General features: G+C 41.2%; 1 protein-coding gene across 3 annotated transcripts in view; it reads left to right on the top strand.

Annotated features, from left to right (window-relative positions):
- STAC (SH3 and cysteine rich domain) overlaps positions 1-17,851 on the top strand; it is a 135,245-nt gene that overhangs the window by 108,928 nt on the left and 8,466 nt on the right. For 2 of the 3 annotated variants that reach the window (XM_049870908.1, XM_049870907.1), the window contains exons 9-10: positions 12,464-12,515; positions 12,613-12,750. In XM_049870908.1, coding sequence (XP_049726865.1) covers positions 12,464-12,515; positions 12,613-12,750 — 190 coding nt within the window. Of the gene's footprint in view, positions 1-12,463; positions 12,516-12,612; positions 12,751-13,517; positions 13,618-17,851 lie in introns of those variants that run through there. The other variant, XM_049870909.1, reaches the window with a different exon arrangement.

The following is a 17,851-nucleotide window of genomic DNA, read 5'->3' as shown; positions in this document are numbered from 1 at the left end:
TCAGAGTTCTCTAGCAAAACAGAAGCAGTGAGATAGACATACGAAGAGGAGAATATTTTCAGGAATTGGCTTATGCAGTTGTGGGGTCTGGCAAGTCCAAAATCTGTATGTAGATCAAGCGACAGGCTGGATACTCCACCAGTCTTGTATCTAAAGCCTGTAGGTCAAGCAGCAGGCTAGAGATTTTAGAAGGGCCCCTGGTGGTGCAGTGGGTAAAGTGCTCAGCTGCTAACTGAAACATCTGCTTCTGTAAAGATTTACAACCTTGGAAACCCCATGGGGCAGTTCTGCTCTGTCCTATAGGGTCGCTATGAGGAGATTCTGGTGGTGCAGTGGGTAAAGTGCTCAGCTGCTGACTGAAACATCTGCTTCTGTAAAGATTTACAACCTTGGAAACCCCATGGGGCAGTTCTGCTCTGTCCTATAGGGTCACTATGAGGAGATTCTGGTGGTGCAGTGGGTAAAGTGCTCAGCTGCTGACTGAAACATCTGCTTCTGTAAAGATTTACAACCTTGGAAACCCCATGGGGCAGTTCTGCTCTGTCCTATAGGGTCGCTATGAGGAGATTCCAGCAGGATTTCTATTTAGTCTTGAGGCAGAATCCTCCCTCAGGAAACGTCAGTTTTTGCCTGTAAGGCCTTCAGCTGATTGGATGAGACACACCCACATTTTGAATGGTAGTCTGCTTTACTTAAAATGAGCTGATTTAAATGCCAATCATATGTAAATACCTTCATAGCAAACCATGGACTAGTGTTTGACCAAGCAATGGGGCACCATAGCCTAGCCAAGTGGACACATAAAATTAACCACTACACTCATCCATTCCTCTGCTGTTGACCACCTGAGCTTGAGGACATCGGTCAGTCTCAGGGCTTCTCCTATCTCACTTGACGCCTCTTCTCAGTGTCCTTTGCTGCTGCTTCATCATCTAACTCAGAGTGAATTGTGCTTTATCTTTCCAATTGCTTGGGCACCTGTCCACTTTTTGATAATATCTAAGCCAATCTGCCTTGGAAGAAGTAAAATCAGAATGTTTCTTAGAAGCAAGGATGGTGAGACTACGTCTCACATACTTTGGGTATGTTATCATGAGGGATCAGGCCCTGGGGAAGGACATCATGCTTGGTAAAATAGAGGGTCATCGGAAAAGAGGAAGACCCTCAATGAGATAGATTGACACAGTGGCTGCAACAGTGGCCTCAAGCATAACAAAGATCATGAGCATGGCGCAGGACAGGTCAGTGTTTCCTTCTCTTGTACATAGGGTCACTATGAGTTGGAACCAACTCGATGGCACCTAGCAACAACAACAAAGCCAAGCCCATCAGTTGGTTCCACCCACCAAGGATGTAGAGAAATAACCCTAAGAACCCCAGCTTCTTATCCTGCCTTCTTATTTTGCTTCATTTAGGTGATGTCTGTACTGGTCACAGTCTGTGGTGCAAACTGTAATCACCTGAGGAGTTTGATTAAAATACAGATGTTCACCCCCACCTCAAGGTCTGGTTTAGGAGGTTTGGGGTGGGGTTTAGGCATCTCCAATTGTAAGGAGGTCCTCAGCTGATTCTGGTGTGAAAGAAAGACAGAAGTCAAGGATGAGCTCAAAGTATTGGGCTGAACAACTGAAATAAGAAAGACAACAGGAAGAATAGCTGTTGGGGGAAATATTAGGAGTTCGTTTGGATATACTGAGCTTGGATGTGTTGAGTGTACGTATCTAATAAGCAGGTGTATTTTTTTGAATTTGAATTTTGGGAACGAAGTCTAGGCTAGGAATATCAATTCCTGGGTCAGTAATATGCAGATGATGTTTGGAGTCATGAGACTGAATCCAACATACCGGCCAGTGATCCCTTATGAAGGCCCATCTGAGAAAGGCTTTTAAATTCATTTTCAGGAGAAGTTGTGTTTCTGCTGAGAATATTGATACGCTTCTTCCTCTTTGCCAAGAGCTCTATAATTCATCAGTCTCCCTTTTCTCATTGGCATTGAGGAGGCTCAGGGTCAAATTCAAGAATCCAGTTAGCAACATTCTAACCTTTTCATTGGCCTTTTTTCTTCTATTTGTATTTTCTTCAGCCCAATTTTTTTATTATTATTAATTTCTCTGGTTAAACGAGTATTTTACTACTGTTATGTCATCTCACAAAAAGAAAATGAATGCATGAATGAAATATAAATTAACAAAATATATCTAAGAAGTATACGTAACTGTGCCCCCATGTGCTTCATTTTATATATGTGAATATATATGCATACAGTCACCTAGATGCATACAATTGCATACACCTGTATATACACACATATATACATACACGTGCCTGTACACATGGACTAAATAAATCTGTCCATGACAGGGACAAGATGACAACATCTGGATTTAAAGCACAGGACTCAGTCCTCAGAAACTTCTCACTTCTATAAATCACTGACCTCCAGAAGGTTAGAGCTTATCTAGTCTGACCTGTTCTTAATAGGTGAGAGAACCAACCCTTAGAGGGATGGATGCTTGCCCAGGAAATCCCAGGTAGAAAGTGGAGGTTCAAGGATGGAACCCAGGAAGGCAGATTCCCAGTCCACTGGTGTTTCTACTCTCCCATACCTTCCATCCCGTGGTGATTGTGGTAAGTTTCCTCTCTGATAAGGTTGGCAGCTATATCTTTTATATGTAATTTAGTTTTGTTATTGTTGAGAGTATACACAGCAGAACATACACCAATTCAACAATTCCTACATGTATGGTTCAATGGTATTGATTACATTCTTTGAGTTGTGCAACCATTCTCATCTTCCTTTTCCGAGTTGTCACTCCCCCATTAATGTAGACTCTCTACCCCGTAAGTTTCCTATCTAGTCTTTAGAGTTGCTATTGTCAATTTGATCCAGCAGATTCAGACAATGTGCGAATTTATCCCATGTTGGCCACTCACATCACTTTTTTCCCTTTTTTAAATAGTATTTTATTGTGTTTTTGGTGAAGGTTTATGCAGAAGTTTAGGCTTCCATTCAACAATTTCTACATAAATTGTTCAGTGACATTGGTAACATTCTTCACAGTGTGTGATCTTTCTCATTTCCATTCTGGTTGTTCCATTTCCATTGATCCAGTTTCTTTCCCTGCCCCGTTATATTGTCATCTTTGTTTTAAAGTAATGGTTGACCGTTTGGTCTCGTATAGGTGATTTTTTAAAGGAGCACAGTACTTACAGGTGATATTCATTGTTTTTTGAGCCAATTTGTTATTTAGCTACAAAGTAACCTGGGGGTTAGTTTTGGTTCAAGATTTGAAGAGTATCACAGGGCAGTAATCTCAGGGAGTCTTCCAGTCTCAACCAGTTCAGAAAGTCTGGTTTTGTTTGTTTTTGTTTTTTTCAGGAATTTGAGGTTCTGTTCCACATTTTCTTCCATTCTATCAGGGTCCATCTACTGTGGCCCTGGTTAGAATGGTCGGTAGCGGTAGCCAGGCACCATCTAACTCTTCTAGTCTGAGCATAGATGAGGCCATGGTGCATGTAGACTGTCCTGTGGACCAGTTTCTTCTTTAAGTGTTTGGTTTCTTTCTTTCTCTTTTGCTCCAGACCAGTAGAAACCAATCGTTGTATCTCAGATGGCCACTTGCAAGGTTTTAAGACCTCTGACACTGCTTATCAAATTAGGCTGTAGAACATAACTTTATGACTGAGATGTCCCATGGGACTATGGTCTTAATCCTTTAAACCCAGAAATCCAATCCCGAAAGGCGTTTGGTTATATCTAAGAAGTATACGTAACTGTGCCCCCATGTGCTTCATTTTATATATATGAATATATATGCATATAGTCACCTAGAGGCATATACATATGCATACACCTGTATATACACACACATATATATACATGCTTATGCACACATATAAACCCTGGTGGTACAGTCATTAAGAGCTATGTCTGCTAACCAAAAGATCAGCAGTTCAAATCCACTAGGCACTCCTTGGAAACTCTATGGGGCAGTTCTACTCTATCCTATAGGGTCATTATGAGTCGGGATCGACTCAACGGCAATAGGTTTGGTTTGGTTATACACATATATGAAACATACATAAATGCCCACGCATATATTTTTTGGCTATTCGAAAATTATATATGCCATAGCAGTTGCCAACAGGTCCTTTTTTCTCATGTGCTTTTTACTGACTTCACTTACCTTCATCAAGCCATGTACACTTCACCCTCATTTGGTGTTGCCAGTAGCATCACTTCTTATAAGTCTATTAGGATTCTAGAGTCTGGTCCTTAATACCTGCAAGCTTGTGATCCATGGTGTGTTCCTGAAAAGTCACCCCAGTTAAAGGACTCATCCATCAGTTACCACTGAGTCAATTCTAACTCATGACAACCCCATGTGTTACAGAGTAGAGCTGTGCTCCATAGGGTTTTCTTCACTGTAGTCTTAATGGAAGCAGATACGAGGCCTTTCTTCGGAGGTGCCACTGGGTGGATTCAAACTGCCAACCTTTAGGTTAGTAGACAGGCGCAAACCACTTGAATCACCGAGGCTACTATTTGTTGTTCTTGATTACGTTCCACCAGACACAATTCACATGGGTTTTTATAGACGAGAATCACTGGCATTATTATCTCTTTTCTACAACTTGTAGAGTTGTAAAATACCCCCCAAAAATGAAATGGGAGATAACCTTGAAGGGTGCAATAGACAGGGCGTACATGTCAGTACTTTCAGAGTCTTTCCCAGTTTTTTCTAACATCCCCTTGGGCTCTTTTAGCAAATACATGAGGTTAGCCAAGCAAGCAGTAGTGTATTACAGACAACTACAGTTAAAATGATTAAGGCGCTCATTACAAGCCGTAAGAATCTCTTGGCGAATATTACTAAAATACCGATTCCTGGATGTCATGGATTAAATTATATCCCTCCAAAAATGTATGTATCAGTTGAGCTGTGCCCTGATTCCGGTATTGTGTGATTTTCCTGTACTTTGTAAGTCCTGCCTCTATGATGTTAATGAAGGAGGATGGGCCGCAGTCGTGTTAGTGAGGCAGGACCCAACCTACAGGATTGGATTGTGCCTTGAGGCAATCTCTTGAGATATAAAAGGGAGAAGCGAGCAGAGAGACAGGGGGGCCTCATACCACGAATAAAGCAGTGCCAGGAGCAGAGCACATCCTTTGGACCCGGGGTCCCTGCAAGGAGAAGCTCCTAGTCTGGGGGAAGATTGATGAGAAGGCCAACAGAGAGACAAAGCCTTCCCCTGGAGCTGGAGCCCTGAATTTGGACTTTAGCCTACTTTAGTGTGAAGAAACAAATTTCTCTTTGTTAAAGCCATCCACTTGTGGCATTTCTGTTATAGCAGCACTAGATCACTAAGACACTGGGCTCCACCCAGACCCTGAAAGCCAAGTTGGAACTTGGAAGTCTGTATTGTTAAATGTTCCTCTGAACTCTAACCATCTGCCAGATTTGAGAACAACTGTGACTTATCCAGCCATATGCATTAGGTCAGTGGCAGACCCAGCACCACAGCAGGGTTCCTGATTTTCAACCAATGTTCTGTCCACAGGTCTGCACTGGCTATTTGGCCTGTGGCTTAGGTTCTAGTGTCCTTCACCCTGTAGGGTTTTATAAACATAAAATAAGAAAGGACAGCCTTTGAGACCGAGTAAGACAGAATAGGACCCCCTCGGTGCCTCGTTTCTATTCTCTAAGCACATTAAAAAAAAAAAAAAAGCACATTACTGCTTAGCAAATGCATCAACTTAATTAAAACTAAATGTAATTCTAATGCACTAATTTGATTTAAAAATAATCTTCACAGTCACCAGGACATCGAAATGCAATTAAGGCTATTTGAGGAAAGTCTCTGAAGCATATTATGTCCTGGTGCTGCGCTATGTCAAGAAACCCAGATCTTCCCCAATGTCACTAATGTGTTTAGCAGCCTCCCTCTCACTCAAATGCCTCTCTCAATTAGGTTCTGGAGAGCGTGATCCATGACAGTTCAGGAACATTTACCCAGTCCCTTCCCAATGGCCCTTCAACTGAATGCTTTTTCTCTGAGCTGCTCTGTGGACTTGGAAAAGTGTAAGCAGTCTTACAGATGGCAGGCTTAAGACAAAATCAAACGGCAGAGTTCAGGAGATCCTTGGGACTGACCAATGTGCCCAAACTAGAAAAGATTCGGGACCAGGGTAATGGAAATTGGGAAATGGGCCTAGCAAAAAATCTAGCAAAAGATCTAAGATTAACGGAGCAGCTTGGCTGGCTGCTGTTAGTGTTCCCCTTAGCTTGGTTAGGGCCCTGGTGGTGCAGTGATTAAGCGTTTGGCTGCTAACCGAAAGGTCAGCAGTTCGAATCCACCAGCCACTCCTTCAAAACCCTATGGGGCAGTTCTACTCTGTCCTATAGGGTCACTATAAGTCAGAGTCAACTCAACAGCCATGAGTTTGCTTTTTTGGTTTTGGTTTTTGTTTTCGTTTTTAGTGTGATTTTCCAGGATATCTGTTTTGGCTGAGTGGCTATGGTTGCCGTAAACTTGATTTGGGGTTCTTTTTGCCTAATGAATAGGAAAGGCTAAGAAATATTAAAGATAGCCAAAACAGCCATGGAATAAAATGGGCAGTTCTGGTAAGTTTTGACAAGGCCTCGATGGTGTTATGGATTGAATTATGTGCCCCCAAAATATGGTTGTAAATCCTAACCTCTATGCCTGTGGTTATAACCCTATCTGGAAATGGGTTGTCTTTGTTATGTTAATGAGGCAGGATTAGTGTAGGGTATGTCTTGAGTCAATCTCTTTTGAGATATAAAAGAGATTAAACAAGCAGGTGAGTAAGCAGAGATGGGGGGAGAGAGAAGCCACATAAAGATCCCCCAGAAACAGCAGCTCAAAAGAGACAAGGACCTTCTCTCAGAGCCGACAGAGAGAGAAACTCTTCCCCTAGAGCTGGCACCAGGGCCAGATTACCCAGTAAGCAAGGTAAGCACGAGCTTACTTGTATTTACTTACTAATCTGTAGTGCACAGTTTCACATGGGCTTCACCACATCTCCCATGTGGGGGGAAAATAGGTGAAATTGTGCTCTACAGATTAGTAAATAAGCACAGGTAAGCCCATGCTTACCTTGCATACTGGGTAATCCATCCTTGTCAGGGGTTGTAAATTTGAAAAGAGGCTTTGATTCTGTAGGAAGGTGCTGTGGGGTTGGGAGAGAGACAGATACCAGCCATACCTAGGAGCAGAATCTGATGTGGTGAAAAAATGTGAGATTGTTCACTACAGATGACCTGGTAACCAAGGTAAGCACTGTGTTTGCCTTGCCTATGGGATAATCCGCCCCTGGCTGGCACCCTGAATTTGGACTTCCAGCCTCCTAAACTATGAGAAAATAAATTTCTGTTTGTTAAAGGCACCCATTTGTAGTATTTCTGTTATAGCAGCGTTAGATGACTAAGACAGGTGGTGCAGGAGGTAACTTAATTTGGTAGAGTGAGTGTAAAATGCAACTGGTGAAAAGCCTACCTTACTCAGTGAACACTGCTGTCCGCCTACAGGCTCCCTGACTATCCTCACCCCCGCCAACTGGTCAGTGAAATACTAGCTCCAAGCTCCAGAGCCCTGCTTCACTTTTGGGGTCACTACCTGGAGTGGAGGGGCAAGGTCAGGGGAATGTGAAGAGAAGAAAAAGCTTTTCCAAAGCTCTGAATCCCACCAAAGGTCAATGTCTGAAGCCGCTTAAGAAGTTAAAGACTTTTATTAGCCAACCTCTCCTGCCAAAAACCTAAGGAAACCAAAAAACCAAATCAAACCTACTGCCTTCAATTGATTCTGACTCATAGCGACCCTATAGGACAGAGTAGAACTACCCCATAAGATTTCCAAGGAGCCCTGGTGGCATAGTGGTTAAGAGCTATGGCTGCTAACCAAAAGGTCAGCTAGTTTGAATCCACCAGCTGCTCCTTGGAAACCCTGTGAGGCAGGTCTACTCCGTCCTATATAGTCTCAAATCGGAATCAACTCAATGGCAATGGGTTTAATACAGGTATTATGATTTGTAAATTATAAATATAATGTATATGTCTATTAAATTCTTATTATATTTTCACTTGTTTATTATTCATCTTCCTCTCCAGAATATTAGCTCCAGTGAGAGCTTTATTCACCAAAGCATACTCAGTTCCCACCAAGGTGTCTCTCTCATAGTAGGCATTCTGTAAATATGTGTTGAATGAATGTGTAAATGGAGCCCTGGTGGAACAGTAGTTAAGAGCTCAGCTGCTAACCCAAAGATCAGCAGTTCAAATCCACCAGCCGCTCCTTGGAAACCCCGTGGGGGATTTTTACTCTGACTATAGGGTCGCTATGAATCAGAATCGACTCAACGGCAATGGGTTTGGTTTTTTTGGAGTGTATAAACAAATGAAAAGAATAAATGGATAAATTTAACTCTCTTCACTCACCAAGCAGTTTTCTCATCCTGAAGCAGCTGTCTTATAGGAAAAGAAAGTGTCTCCATCACACTGGCAGGAGTGTGTCTGGTATTTCTTATAAAATTATAGCTTGAATTCCAGTGATTACTTCATTCTAATGTGTCACTTAGCTAGCACGGCTCATGTGCTCAGGGACTGTTTACAGCTGGGCATGGCAAAGAGTGAGCCTCTAGACTGTAGAAGTAGAGGGTCAGATTCAGGCAGCCTGTCCTTCCACCCTTAGGAAAAGGTACCTCCAATCGCCAGCTTTGTTATTCCTACTTACAGTTTCTACCAAACCACCAGCAAAGGCATTGTGTTTGATAACAACACATGGTTCCTTGGGTTACTAGGTTAAATAAAATCTGCTGGAGCTAAAGAGATTTTTCTGCATCGACTTGCTACTTAATTAAATCCCTCACCTGGGAAGGAATGTTTTTTCAGCCACCTCACTTTCTGGGGCATCAGCAGGAAACTGACTGCTGAAATACGAAAATGCCAGTTGTGTTTAAAGCTTCAGGTGCAACTAGCCTGTTATATTTGGAATCCCCTATGAAGGTGTATATTAACTGAGAATTGGAAATGACAGCAGAGACGATGGAATTAGACGAGCGAAACAAGCACACAAACTTACTTCCCCTCTTGCTTCAATCCCATGGAATGTCAGAAATTAAGGGTTTTAAAATAATAATAATACATCCATGATAGTAGCTAAAAACAAGAAAGGATGCCGCAAGAGAGCCAGAAATTTTGGGAATTTCTTAACAGACTAAAACCCACTGCTGTCAATTCCAACTCATGGTGACACCATAGTGTTTCCAAGTCTGTAAATCTCTGCAGAAGCAGACAGCCACATCTTTCTCCCGTGGAGCCACTGGTGGTTTCAGACTAAAGCAAATGGAATTGGGTTAAAGACAGTGAAAATGATCAGAAAACAAAAGAATGCCCAGGAAAAGCCAACAAACAAACACCTTTAGGTGCAAGAACACACACAAGATACTGAACACACGGCCAGTTCATTCAAGAGCATGAGGCTGTCCGCAGTGGACTGATTACATTATTTGTCCAAATTCTTTACCCCTCTGTCCTTATGGTCATGCCCTTTGCCATGTTGTTGTGCAGTTCCTCTCGTTACAGACATGGAGTCTATTACTCCATCCCTTGAGTTTGGACTGGCCTTGACTTGCTTTGGCCAGTAAACTGAGGCAGAAGTGACAACGCAGAGGTCCTGGCCTAGGCCTTAGAAGCCTTGAGTGATTTACGTCTTTCTACTTGGTGCTTTTGAACCTGTGCCATCACCATCAGTGCCCAAATTGGCCTGCTGGGGTATAAAGAAACATGGAGCAGGACCATGTCAACGCAGTCATCCTGCCCAACACCCAGCCAACGCCCAGGCATGTGAGTGGGTGGGGCGTTGTGGTTCAATTATGTAGCATTATTGTGGCAATAGATAACTGATATAGAGTCCCAAAACAATTAAAGAACTGTGTTCATAACACCATGTTATTGCTTATAATGAGCAATAAGTAGTGACGATGTCTGACTCTAGAATTAAACTAAGACCTGTATTCCAAAGCATGACAACTGTGCCTGAGGCAGGTTCCATGTGGGCATAGAAGCCTGAGAGAGAAGCAGAATCGGGCTAAGACAACCCTGAACCTCCTGAACTGGAATAAGGGAGAAGGAAAAGGCAGCTGTAAAACTTAGGGGGAAAGTAAAAGGACCTGTCTCCCCAGGGCTAAGAAAGCTCTCCTCATGTCTCACCAGGGCTAAGAGAGCCCTCCTTGTGTCTCACCAGGGTTAAGAAAGCCCTCTTCGTGTCTCACCAGGGCCAAGAAAGCTCTCCTCCTGTCTCCCCATGGTTTAGAGAGCTCTCCTTGTATCTCACCAGGGCTAAGAAAGCCCTCCTTGTTATCAATTGAGTTAGCAGTGGGAGGCCCCAGCCTGCTTGCATGCTATACTTTCAAGCATCTAAAAACAAGATTTGCCAATTGACACACAGAACATCAAAGACCACAGCCTTCAGTATGGATTACACCTCAACATAAAGAAAACAAAAATCCTCACAACTGGACCAAAAGACACATTGCATTGGGCAAATCTGCTGCAAAGGACCTCTTCAAAGTGTTGAAGAGCAAAGATGTCACCCTGAAGACTAAGGTGCACCTGACCCAAGCCATGGTATTTTCAATCGCATCATATGCATGTGAAAGCTGGACATCTTAAACAGAACCCACAATCAGCCCTCTCACTTAAGAAGGAAACCCAGTGCAAATACAGACATACTTGATAGCAGAGAAACTCACCCAGCTGCTATTCATTATTATAAAGATTGATTGCCATTCATTGATATAAAGAGACAATCAAGACACCACGTGTTGAAGAAAATCACTTGATGTGAAAGAGAAGTAACAAGATAACCAACAGACTACTCCAGGAGGAAACAATTCAGTGAGGAGAAGAAATATTGTTTTAAATATATAATAGCCTCAGTAAGATCCATTATAATATTGCATTCATAATAGAAAGCGATGGATGTGGAAAGGAAACTTTCAGAAAATGATAAATAATTCTTGGAAATTAAATGTTTTTCTTAAAAAATTCTCAGTATCATGCCAAGCAACAGATGAGACACGGCTGAACACAAAATATGTGAATAGGAAGGTAAATCCAAGAAAAGTTTTAGAAACATAGAGAAAAAAGAGATGGGAAATGTATAAGAAGGATGAAAGGTGTGAAGGATTGACCCAGATAGTTCAACATGAGTTGACTAGATGTTCAACAGGGATATAAGAAAGACGGGAGGAAACAATGAAAAAAATAGAAGCCAAATTTTTCCAAAGTGAAAAATACTGGGTCTTCAGATTGTAAAGGCTCCAGTAAGTGCTGAGTAGAAGCCAAACGTGCACACAAACACATCTGAACATGAGAATCAAACAAAACTTGGCAAATAAACACCACGTCAACAACAGTGGCAATAAGAAAGACACAAATAAACACCACATCAACAACAGTGGCAATAAGAAAGACACAAATAAATACCACATCAACAACAGTGGCAATAAGAAAGACACAAGTCCTAAATCCAAGTAATTCTTGATAAATTATGTAAACACGCACACGTGTGTGTGTGTATATCAATCTAGAACTAAAATGCCAGATTATGCTAATGTAAAAGGTGATAGGAAACCCTGGTGCCATAGTGGTTAAGAGTTACAGCTGCTAAACAAAAGGTCAGCAGTTCAAATCCACCAGGCACCCTTGGAAGCTCTATGGGGCAGTTTTACTCTGTCCTACAGTATCAGTATGAATCGGAATTGACTCAACGGCAGGGTTTGGGTTTTTTTTTAGTTAAAGGTGATAGGCAGAAAAAGTAAAGATAAGTAAAAATGTGCCAAGTCTCTAGAAGGCTCTGAAAAATACAGATAATGACTAATTCTAGATGAAAATAGTACACAAAAGAAAAAAACAAAATACATATACATAAAAAAAAATTTTTATACCTACATATAAATGTAATTGCATAAAAAGCGGTCTGGCACAATACATAGAAATCTATTAGCAGTGGTCACCTCTGGGCGAGTGTGAAGGAAGACTTGCACCTTGAATCTTGAAACTCACCAACTTCCAAATTTTGGTGTTTTATACCATGTAAATATAATTATTTAAAATTACATGTATAAAAATAAAGTTAACAAATAAAAGTAAAGCTAAAGTAAAAATTAAGCTAATGAATAAAAGTAAAGCTAATGTCTAAAAATAACACTAAAGATTATTTTTAAAAAGACAGCCCAGAAATTATGCTTGCTTTCAATGCATAACAAGGCTATTTTCATGAATGGGAAGAACTGGTACAAGTCATTTCTATTTCTATTTATTTTAGGATTATTCAAATAAATGAAAAACTATTAGTTCTGCCTTTTAAGTATCATTTTATTCTTTTTTTTTTCTTCTCCCTCCACATCCCCACCCAACTCACCCATTCTCCATTTTAGACCAGGAGACATGATTACTCTTCTAGAGGATTCCAATGAAGACTGGTGGAAAGTAAGCATTTCTTTATCTCAAAAAAAAAAAAATCATTTAGTAACACTGATTATAATAAATGTTCCAACTGTGGATGTGTGCCTCCTTTTCCTTTCAGGGGAAAATTCAAGACAGAATTGGCTTCTTTCCAGCCAACTTTGTCCAGAGAGTACAACAAGATGAGAAGATTTTTAGATGTGTTAGAACCTTCATTGGATGTAAGGAACAGGGACAGATAACACTGAAAGAGAACCAGGTAAGTGAAGCATACAAAGTTTGACCAAAATGGCAAGTCATTTTAACAAGTGTGGATTCACCTTGGGAAAACATATACTTATTTCAGTGATATCAGTGTTCTAGAATCAAATCATGCAAAACCAAAATTCTAGGAAGCTCAACTGGTGGTATTTGTTCACAAGAAGAAATGTATGTAATGTAACATCATGGCGGTAGGGTGAATACATCTGGTCCCCATGTTTTTCTCTGGGTACCACTGGTCTCTGATGTGGGCAGCTACTCTAGTCAGGGATTTATACTGCTCTCTACAAACATGTAGTTAATTCCTTCTGATCTCTTGGAGATATCTTGCTGCTATTTGCGTCTGTATTCCATGGTTCATAGCATTTACCTCCAGTCACAAAGACCCCCCTGAAGTCTCCTTGTACTGACTCCCATCCTCTGCTTATTCACTGAAGCCCATGACATCTTCACGTGGCTCTATCAGACATAGGTGAGACATAGGGAATCAGGTCACTATCTCAGGTCCACGCCCTGGACACCTCCTTACATCTAGTTTACCAGGTGTCCAGCACCATCTTGCTCTAGTGCCATGTTGAATGTGGGCTTCCCTATGATACTGTCCATTTCCTGAGGATTGGGGAGTGAAGCCCCTACATCCGTATATCCTCCAACTACTTGCTTCTTGCTCCTTCACCTAATCCCTGGAATGTTGACAATGATGGAGAGATGGGACACGCACAGCTCAGTCTTTGTCCTACTCTCCGTCTCTTTGTTGTCTTCCAGCAGAGAGAGGGTATCCTACTGCCCTTTCTTCTCTGACTGCACCTTCCATTATACCATAGCCTGTATCATCACTGCAACGTCTAAGGGTGAAATAACAAGCCCAGGCGAGTCGGCTCGAGATGTATATGGGAAAGGTTTTTGAAATTAGAAATATATTTTCTCTCCCAATAAAGCCTCACAGTGGACTTCAGTTTGCAATTTTGGAAGTCAAAAGCTGAATATTGTCTCTTTTTCCATCTGCATTCATGGTATAATAATTCTAATACTTCCTATGGTAATGAATGCCTCAGGTTGGGTCTGGTGCATCTCACCCTATGAGGAGTTAAAAAATGAGAAATGTAGTAATATATTTAATATTACCCCTGTTCGACAGAATTGCCCAAAGCACATGGTGAGTGACTCTTTTAGAGTTACCTTCAAAGATAGTTACCAGTTTCCACAAGAAAATCAGTCATTACTTTATATCTGATATTTAATTAAAAAAAGAGAAGTTTCACCCAAATTGATCAACCATTTTATATGCCACAGTTGGGCTCCAAATGACTTTTTATCATTTTTCAGAATAACGAATACACCCTCAAAGAAGAAAGTTTTATCTTTCTTTATAACTATTCAAAAAAAAACTCTGAAAGAAAAAAATTAGAGAAAAATTATAACCTAAATGAAAAGCTTTATAAACCTCTCTTATATTCAAAGAAATAAAAAGTAAGTGAAAATGAGAAACCAATAACTTTGAATGTTACTTTCCCTATATTTCTAAAAAAAAGGTGGAGGTGGGCTCGATGAAATTGGCATTTTCATAAATCCTAGGATAAATCAGTCCACTTATTTTAGATAATGGTTTGGTGCCACGCATTAAGAGTCATGAAATTGCTCACCCCTATGAATACAGAAAAAAAAAAAAAAAAAAATTTTTTTTTTTTTTTTTTTATGAATACAGTAGCTCCATTTTCTACAATATAGCCTAAGACTATCATCTAAAATACATGGGGAAAATTTGTATGCAAAAAAAGGCATCATCACAGTGTTCATAAGGGTGAGAATTAGGCATAAATGCACGACAATGGAGCCCTGGTAGCAGAGTGGGTAAGGGCTCAGCTGTTAACCAAAAGGTCAGCAGTTCGAATCCACCAGCTGCTCCTTGGAAACCCTGTGGGGCAGTTCTACTCTGTTTTATAGGGTCACTATGAGTCAGAGCCGACTCCATGGCAGTGAGTTTCGGGGCACAACAATGGGGTGATTAAGTCACAAAAACCCTTTCATTAGTAGAGTATGCTAGGCACCAAGGGTAGTTTTGATGGTATTATGATAATATCATGGATGGAATATTGCAATCCAGACCCAGATAGGAGTCACCTGTCCCCAAGTTAAACACAATGGGAGGGATGCAAACAGGGCCTGCAGCCTCGATTTTATTATTGGAACCACAGTATACCAGACAGAGCATCAAACCTGACCTGTTGTTGTTGTTGTTGTTAGGCGCTGTGGAGTCTGTTCTGACTCATAGAGACCCTCTAGTCCTAATAGTCCTCCTCGCCACAACCCTACCACTGCCACTGCTAAGAGCCAGTCCGAATCTCAGAACCCTACTGCACCCAAACGGCCCATGGGAGAGCAATAGACCAGAAAGGAGGAAGAAAGTGGGAAGCTTTAATGTTATTGTTGTTGCTAGTTACCATCAAGTTGGCTCTGACCCATGGAGACCTTATGTGTAACAGACAGTGATAATACCCCCGGTACATGCAGCCCAATCAGATTCCTTCCCTTTGGGGATGTGAGGAGAGACTTAGGAGAGAGGGGCAGAGATTTTCAAATATTATGTGGCCATCTTAAATGACAGTTTCATAAACAATGAGCGAATAAGTTAAATGTTGATGATTTAATGTAGTGAAAAATTAATACAAATGGAAGAGAGAAAAGAAAGCAATTGGAAGGCTTGTTTAAGGGCTTTTTTTTTTTTTTTCCTCCCTTTCTCCACTTAACCCTTTTGTGACTTGTGGAACGTATGGTATCCCACCCACTTTTCATGCCTCTAGAATTTTGGGGAGTATACGTTTCCCACTGAAAGTATTAGCTTCTCAGCAGTGGGGACTTGTGTAATGGTGAAAGAAACGTTCATTGAAGCAAAACAGCTGTGTATTAAGCAAAACCAGAGGTGCCCCATGTACCCAAATGGAAGGCGCCCTGCAATAAAACCTGATACCCAAGACCAGTGGGCCAGGTGGGGCTCCACAAATCATGTATTTTCACATAGTATTTCTCAAAATCTCAGTTACCAACCAAAATTTTAAACACACTCAATGACTCAATAAGCACTCCACTACTGAATACACATGGTCTAAACAAAAAATTCAAAGGAGAAAATAATTGTACATAGTGTTGCTGTGTTTTTTCTGGGTGTCTGCTTACATTTGCACACACACATTCACACAAGGAGATTATCACATCTCACTATTGCCATATATATTTGCAATATCTGATTACAGTAACTACTGTTTATATAAATGCAAGCACCCTCAGAGGTGTATGCCGTCTAATGATTTGTTATTATTAAAATCTCCAATAAAAATCCGAAACCAAACCCGCTGCTGTTGAGTCGATTCTGACTTGTAGTGACCCTATATGACAGAGTAGAACTGCCCCATAGGGTTTCCAAGGAGCACCTGGCGGATTGAACTGCCGACCCTTTGGTTAGCAGCCATAGCGCTTAACCACTATGCCACCAGGGTTTCCACAATCTCCAATATCCTTAGGAAATTGAGTCACTGCGCCCTATGGTTCCCCCTCGTTTTACAGGTATTTTGGTTTAATTTTGACTATTGAAATTGGCATTTTTCCCTTTTATAAAGCTTGCTTACATGATATTCCCACCTTAGGACAAACTACATTTTATAAATCCCACAACCCTTTCCTTTACCTCTTCTCTCATCATCAGGTCAGTGGCCATCAACATGTTGGCTTGAGTATCCCTTGCCTGAGATTTCCTGATCCCTCCCTTCCCACCCAAAGTTGCCCGTTCTCCCTGGAGCTGGTGTAACCCAACTCACTGTTGACCAGCATGTTCCCCCAAGAGCAAAGCAAAAGCCACCATCTGCCTATGAAGAGTCAGTCCCCTTTGATGACAGGAACCCCACCATTCCCCCATCCCCGGAAAACTGCACACATCCCTCTGACTCCCATGAAACACATGCTCTTATTTTTTGGATTGCAATGATCTGTTTTGGGGTCTGTTTCTTGAGAGAGAACCTTTAATCTCCAGCCCTTGGTTCACAGAGAAGGAAAGAATAAATCAATACTGTCTTGGACCTTTTTGCAAAAATAGTTACTATAAGTATAATCATTATCACTAATCATTATTTTATAATGTCAGACAAACCAAAACAAACTCATTGCCATCCAGTCGATTCCAACTCATAGCAACCCTATAAGACAGAGTAGAACTGCCCCATATGGTTTCCAAGGAAAGGCTGGTGGATTTGAACTACCAACTTTTGGTTAGCAGCCAAGCTGTTACCACTGTACCGCCAGGGCTCCTATAATGTCATACATAAACTGGGGTGTTTTTTTTTACATATTATATTACATTTATAAAGCTTACATACCTACGACATTGTATTTGAGGTCTCACAGCTGCTGTATGGATTTTCTACATCATTGGTGATTTCTACCTTATAAATGAGGAAATGAAGACTCATAAAGGTTGTGCCTTGCTCAAGGGTCAAAAACCTGGAAAGTGGCCAGACTGGGATTTAAACACAGGTCCGCAAACTCCAAGACAATGCCTTCCACTGAGTCTCAGTCCCTGGGCAATAAGGGACGATCTGAACAGTAAACAACCATTTACATAGCTTGACTCCTAGGGAAGACAAGCCTCATAAGATTCCCTCCTGGGACAAGAGGTACCCTTTGAAAACAAATTCTTGCTCACGTCATCTCCCTCCTGAGTCATTTTTGTCTCCAGACAATTGAATCATCACCATTGGACTGAGACCCCATCTCTAATGCCATACACACCTCACAAAGCAAACGGGGCTTATCCCAGCTTGATTCCATCCCAACACTGAATTTCTCTAAGCTTACCCCGCTGTATCCTTCGTGTTCCAAAAATATGGAAAGTCTTTGAGTAAAATTAATTTAGATGATCATCTTTCTTGGCAAAGTGTTATTAAATAATCTTGCCAGCATGTCGGATTTATTTTTCTCAGAATAATCTTGCACCTCCCCATTTGAGATTAAACATTCTTTGTGTGTTATTAAAATATGAATCAGGGAAGCCAGATAGCAAATTAAAATTTGCTCAGGTTGATCAACTTCCAGAAACAGAGCAGCTGCTC

Source organism: Elephas maximus, chromosome 27 (genome assembly GCF_024166365.1).
Source record: "Elephas maximus indicus isolate mEleMax1 chromosome 27, mEleMax1 primary haplotype, whole genome shotgun sequence".
NCBI lineage: Eukaryota > Metazoa > Chordata > Mammalia > Proboscidea > Elephantidae > Elephas > Elephas maximus.
This window is presented reverse-complemented; position numbering and strand designations above follow the sequence as displayed.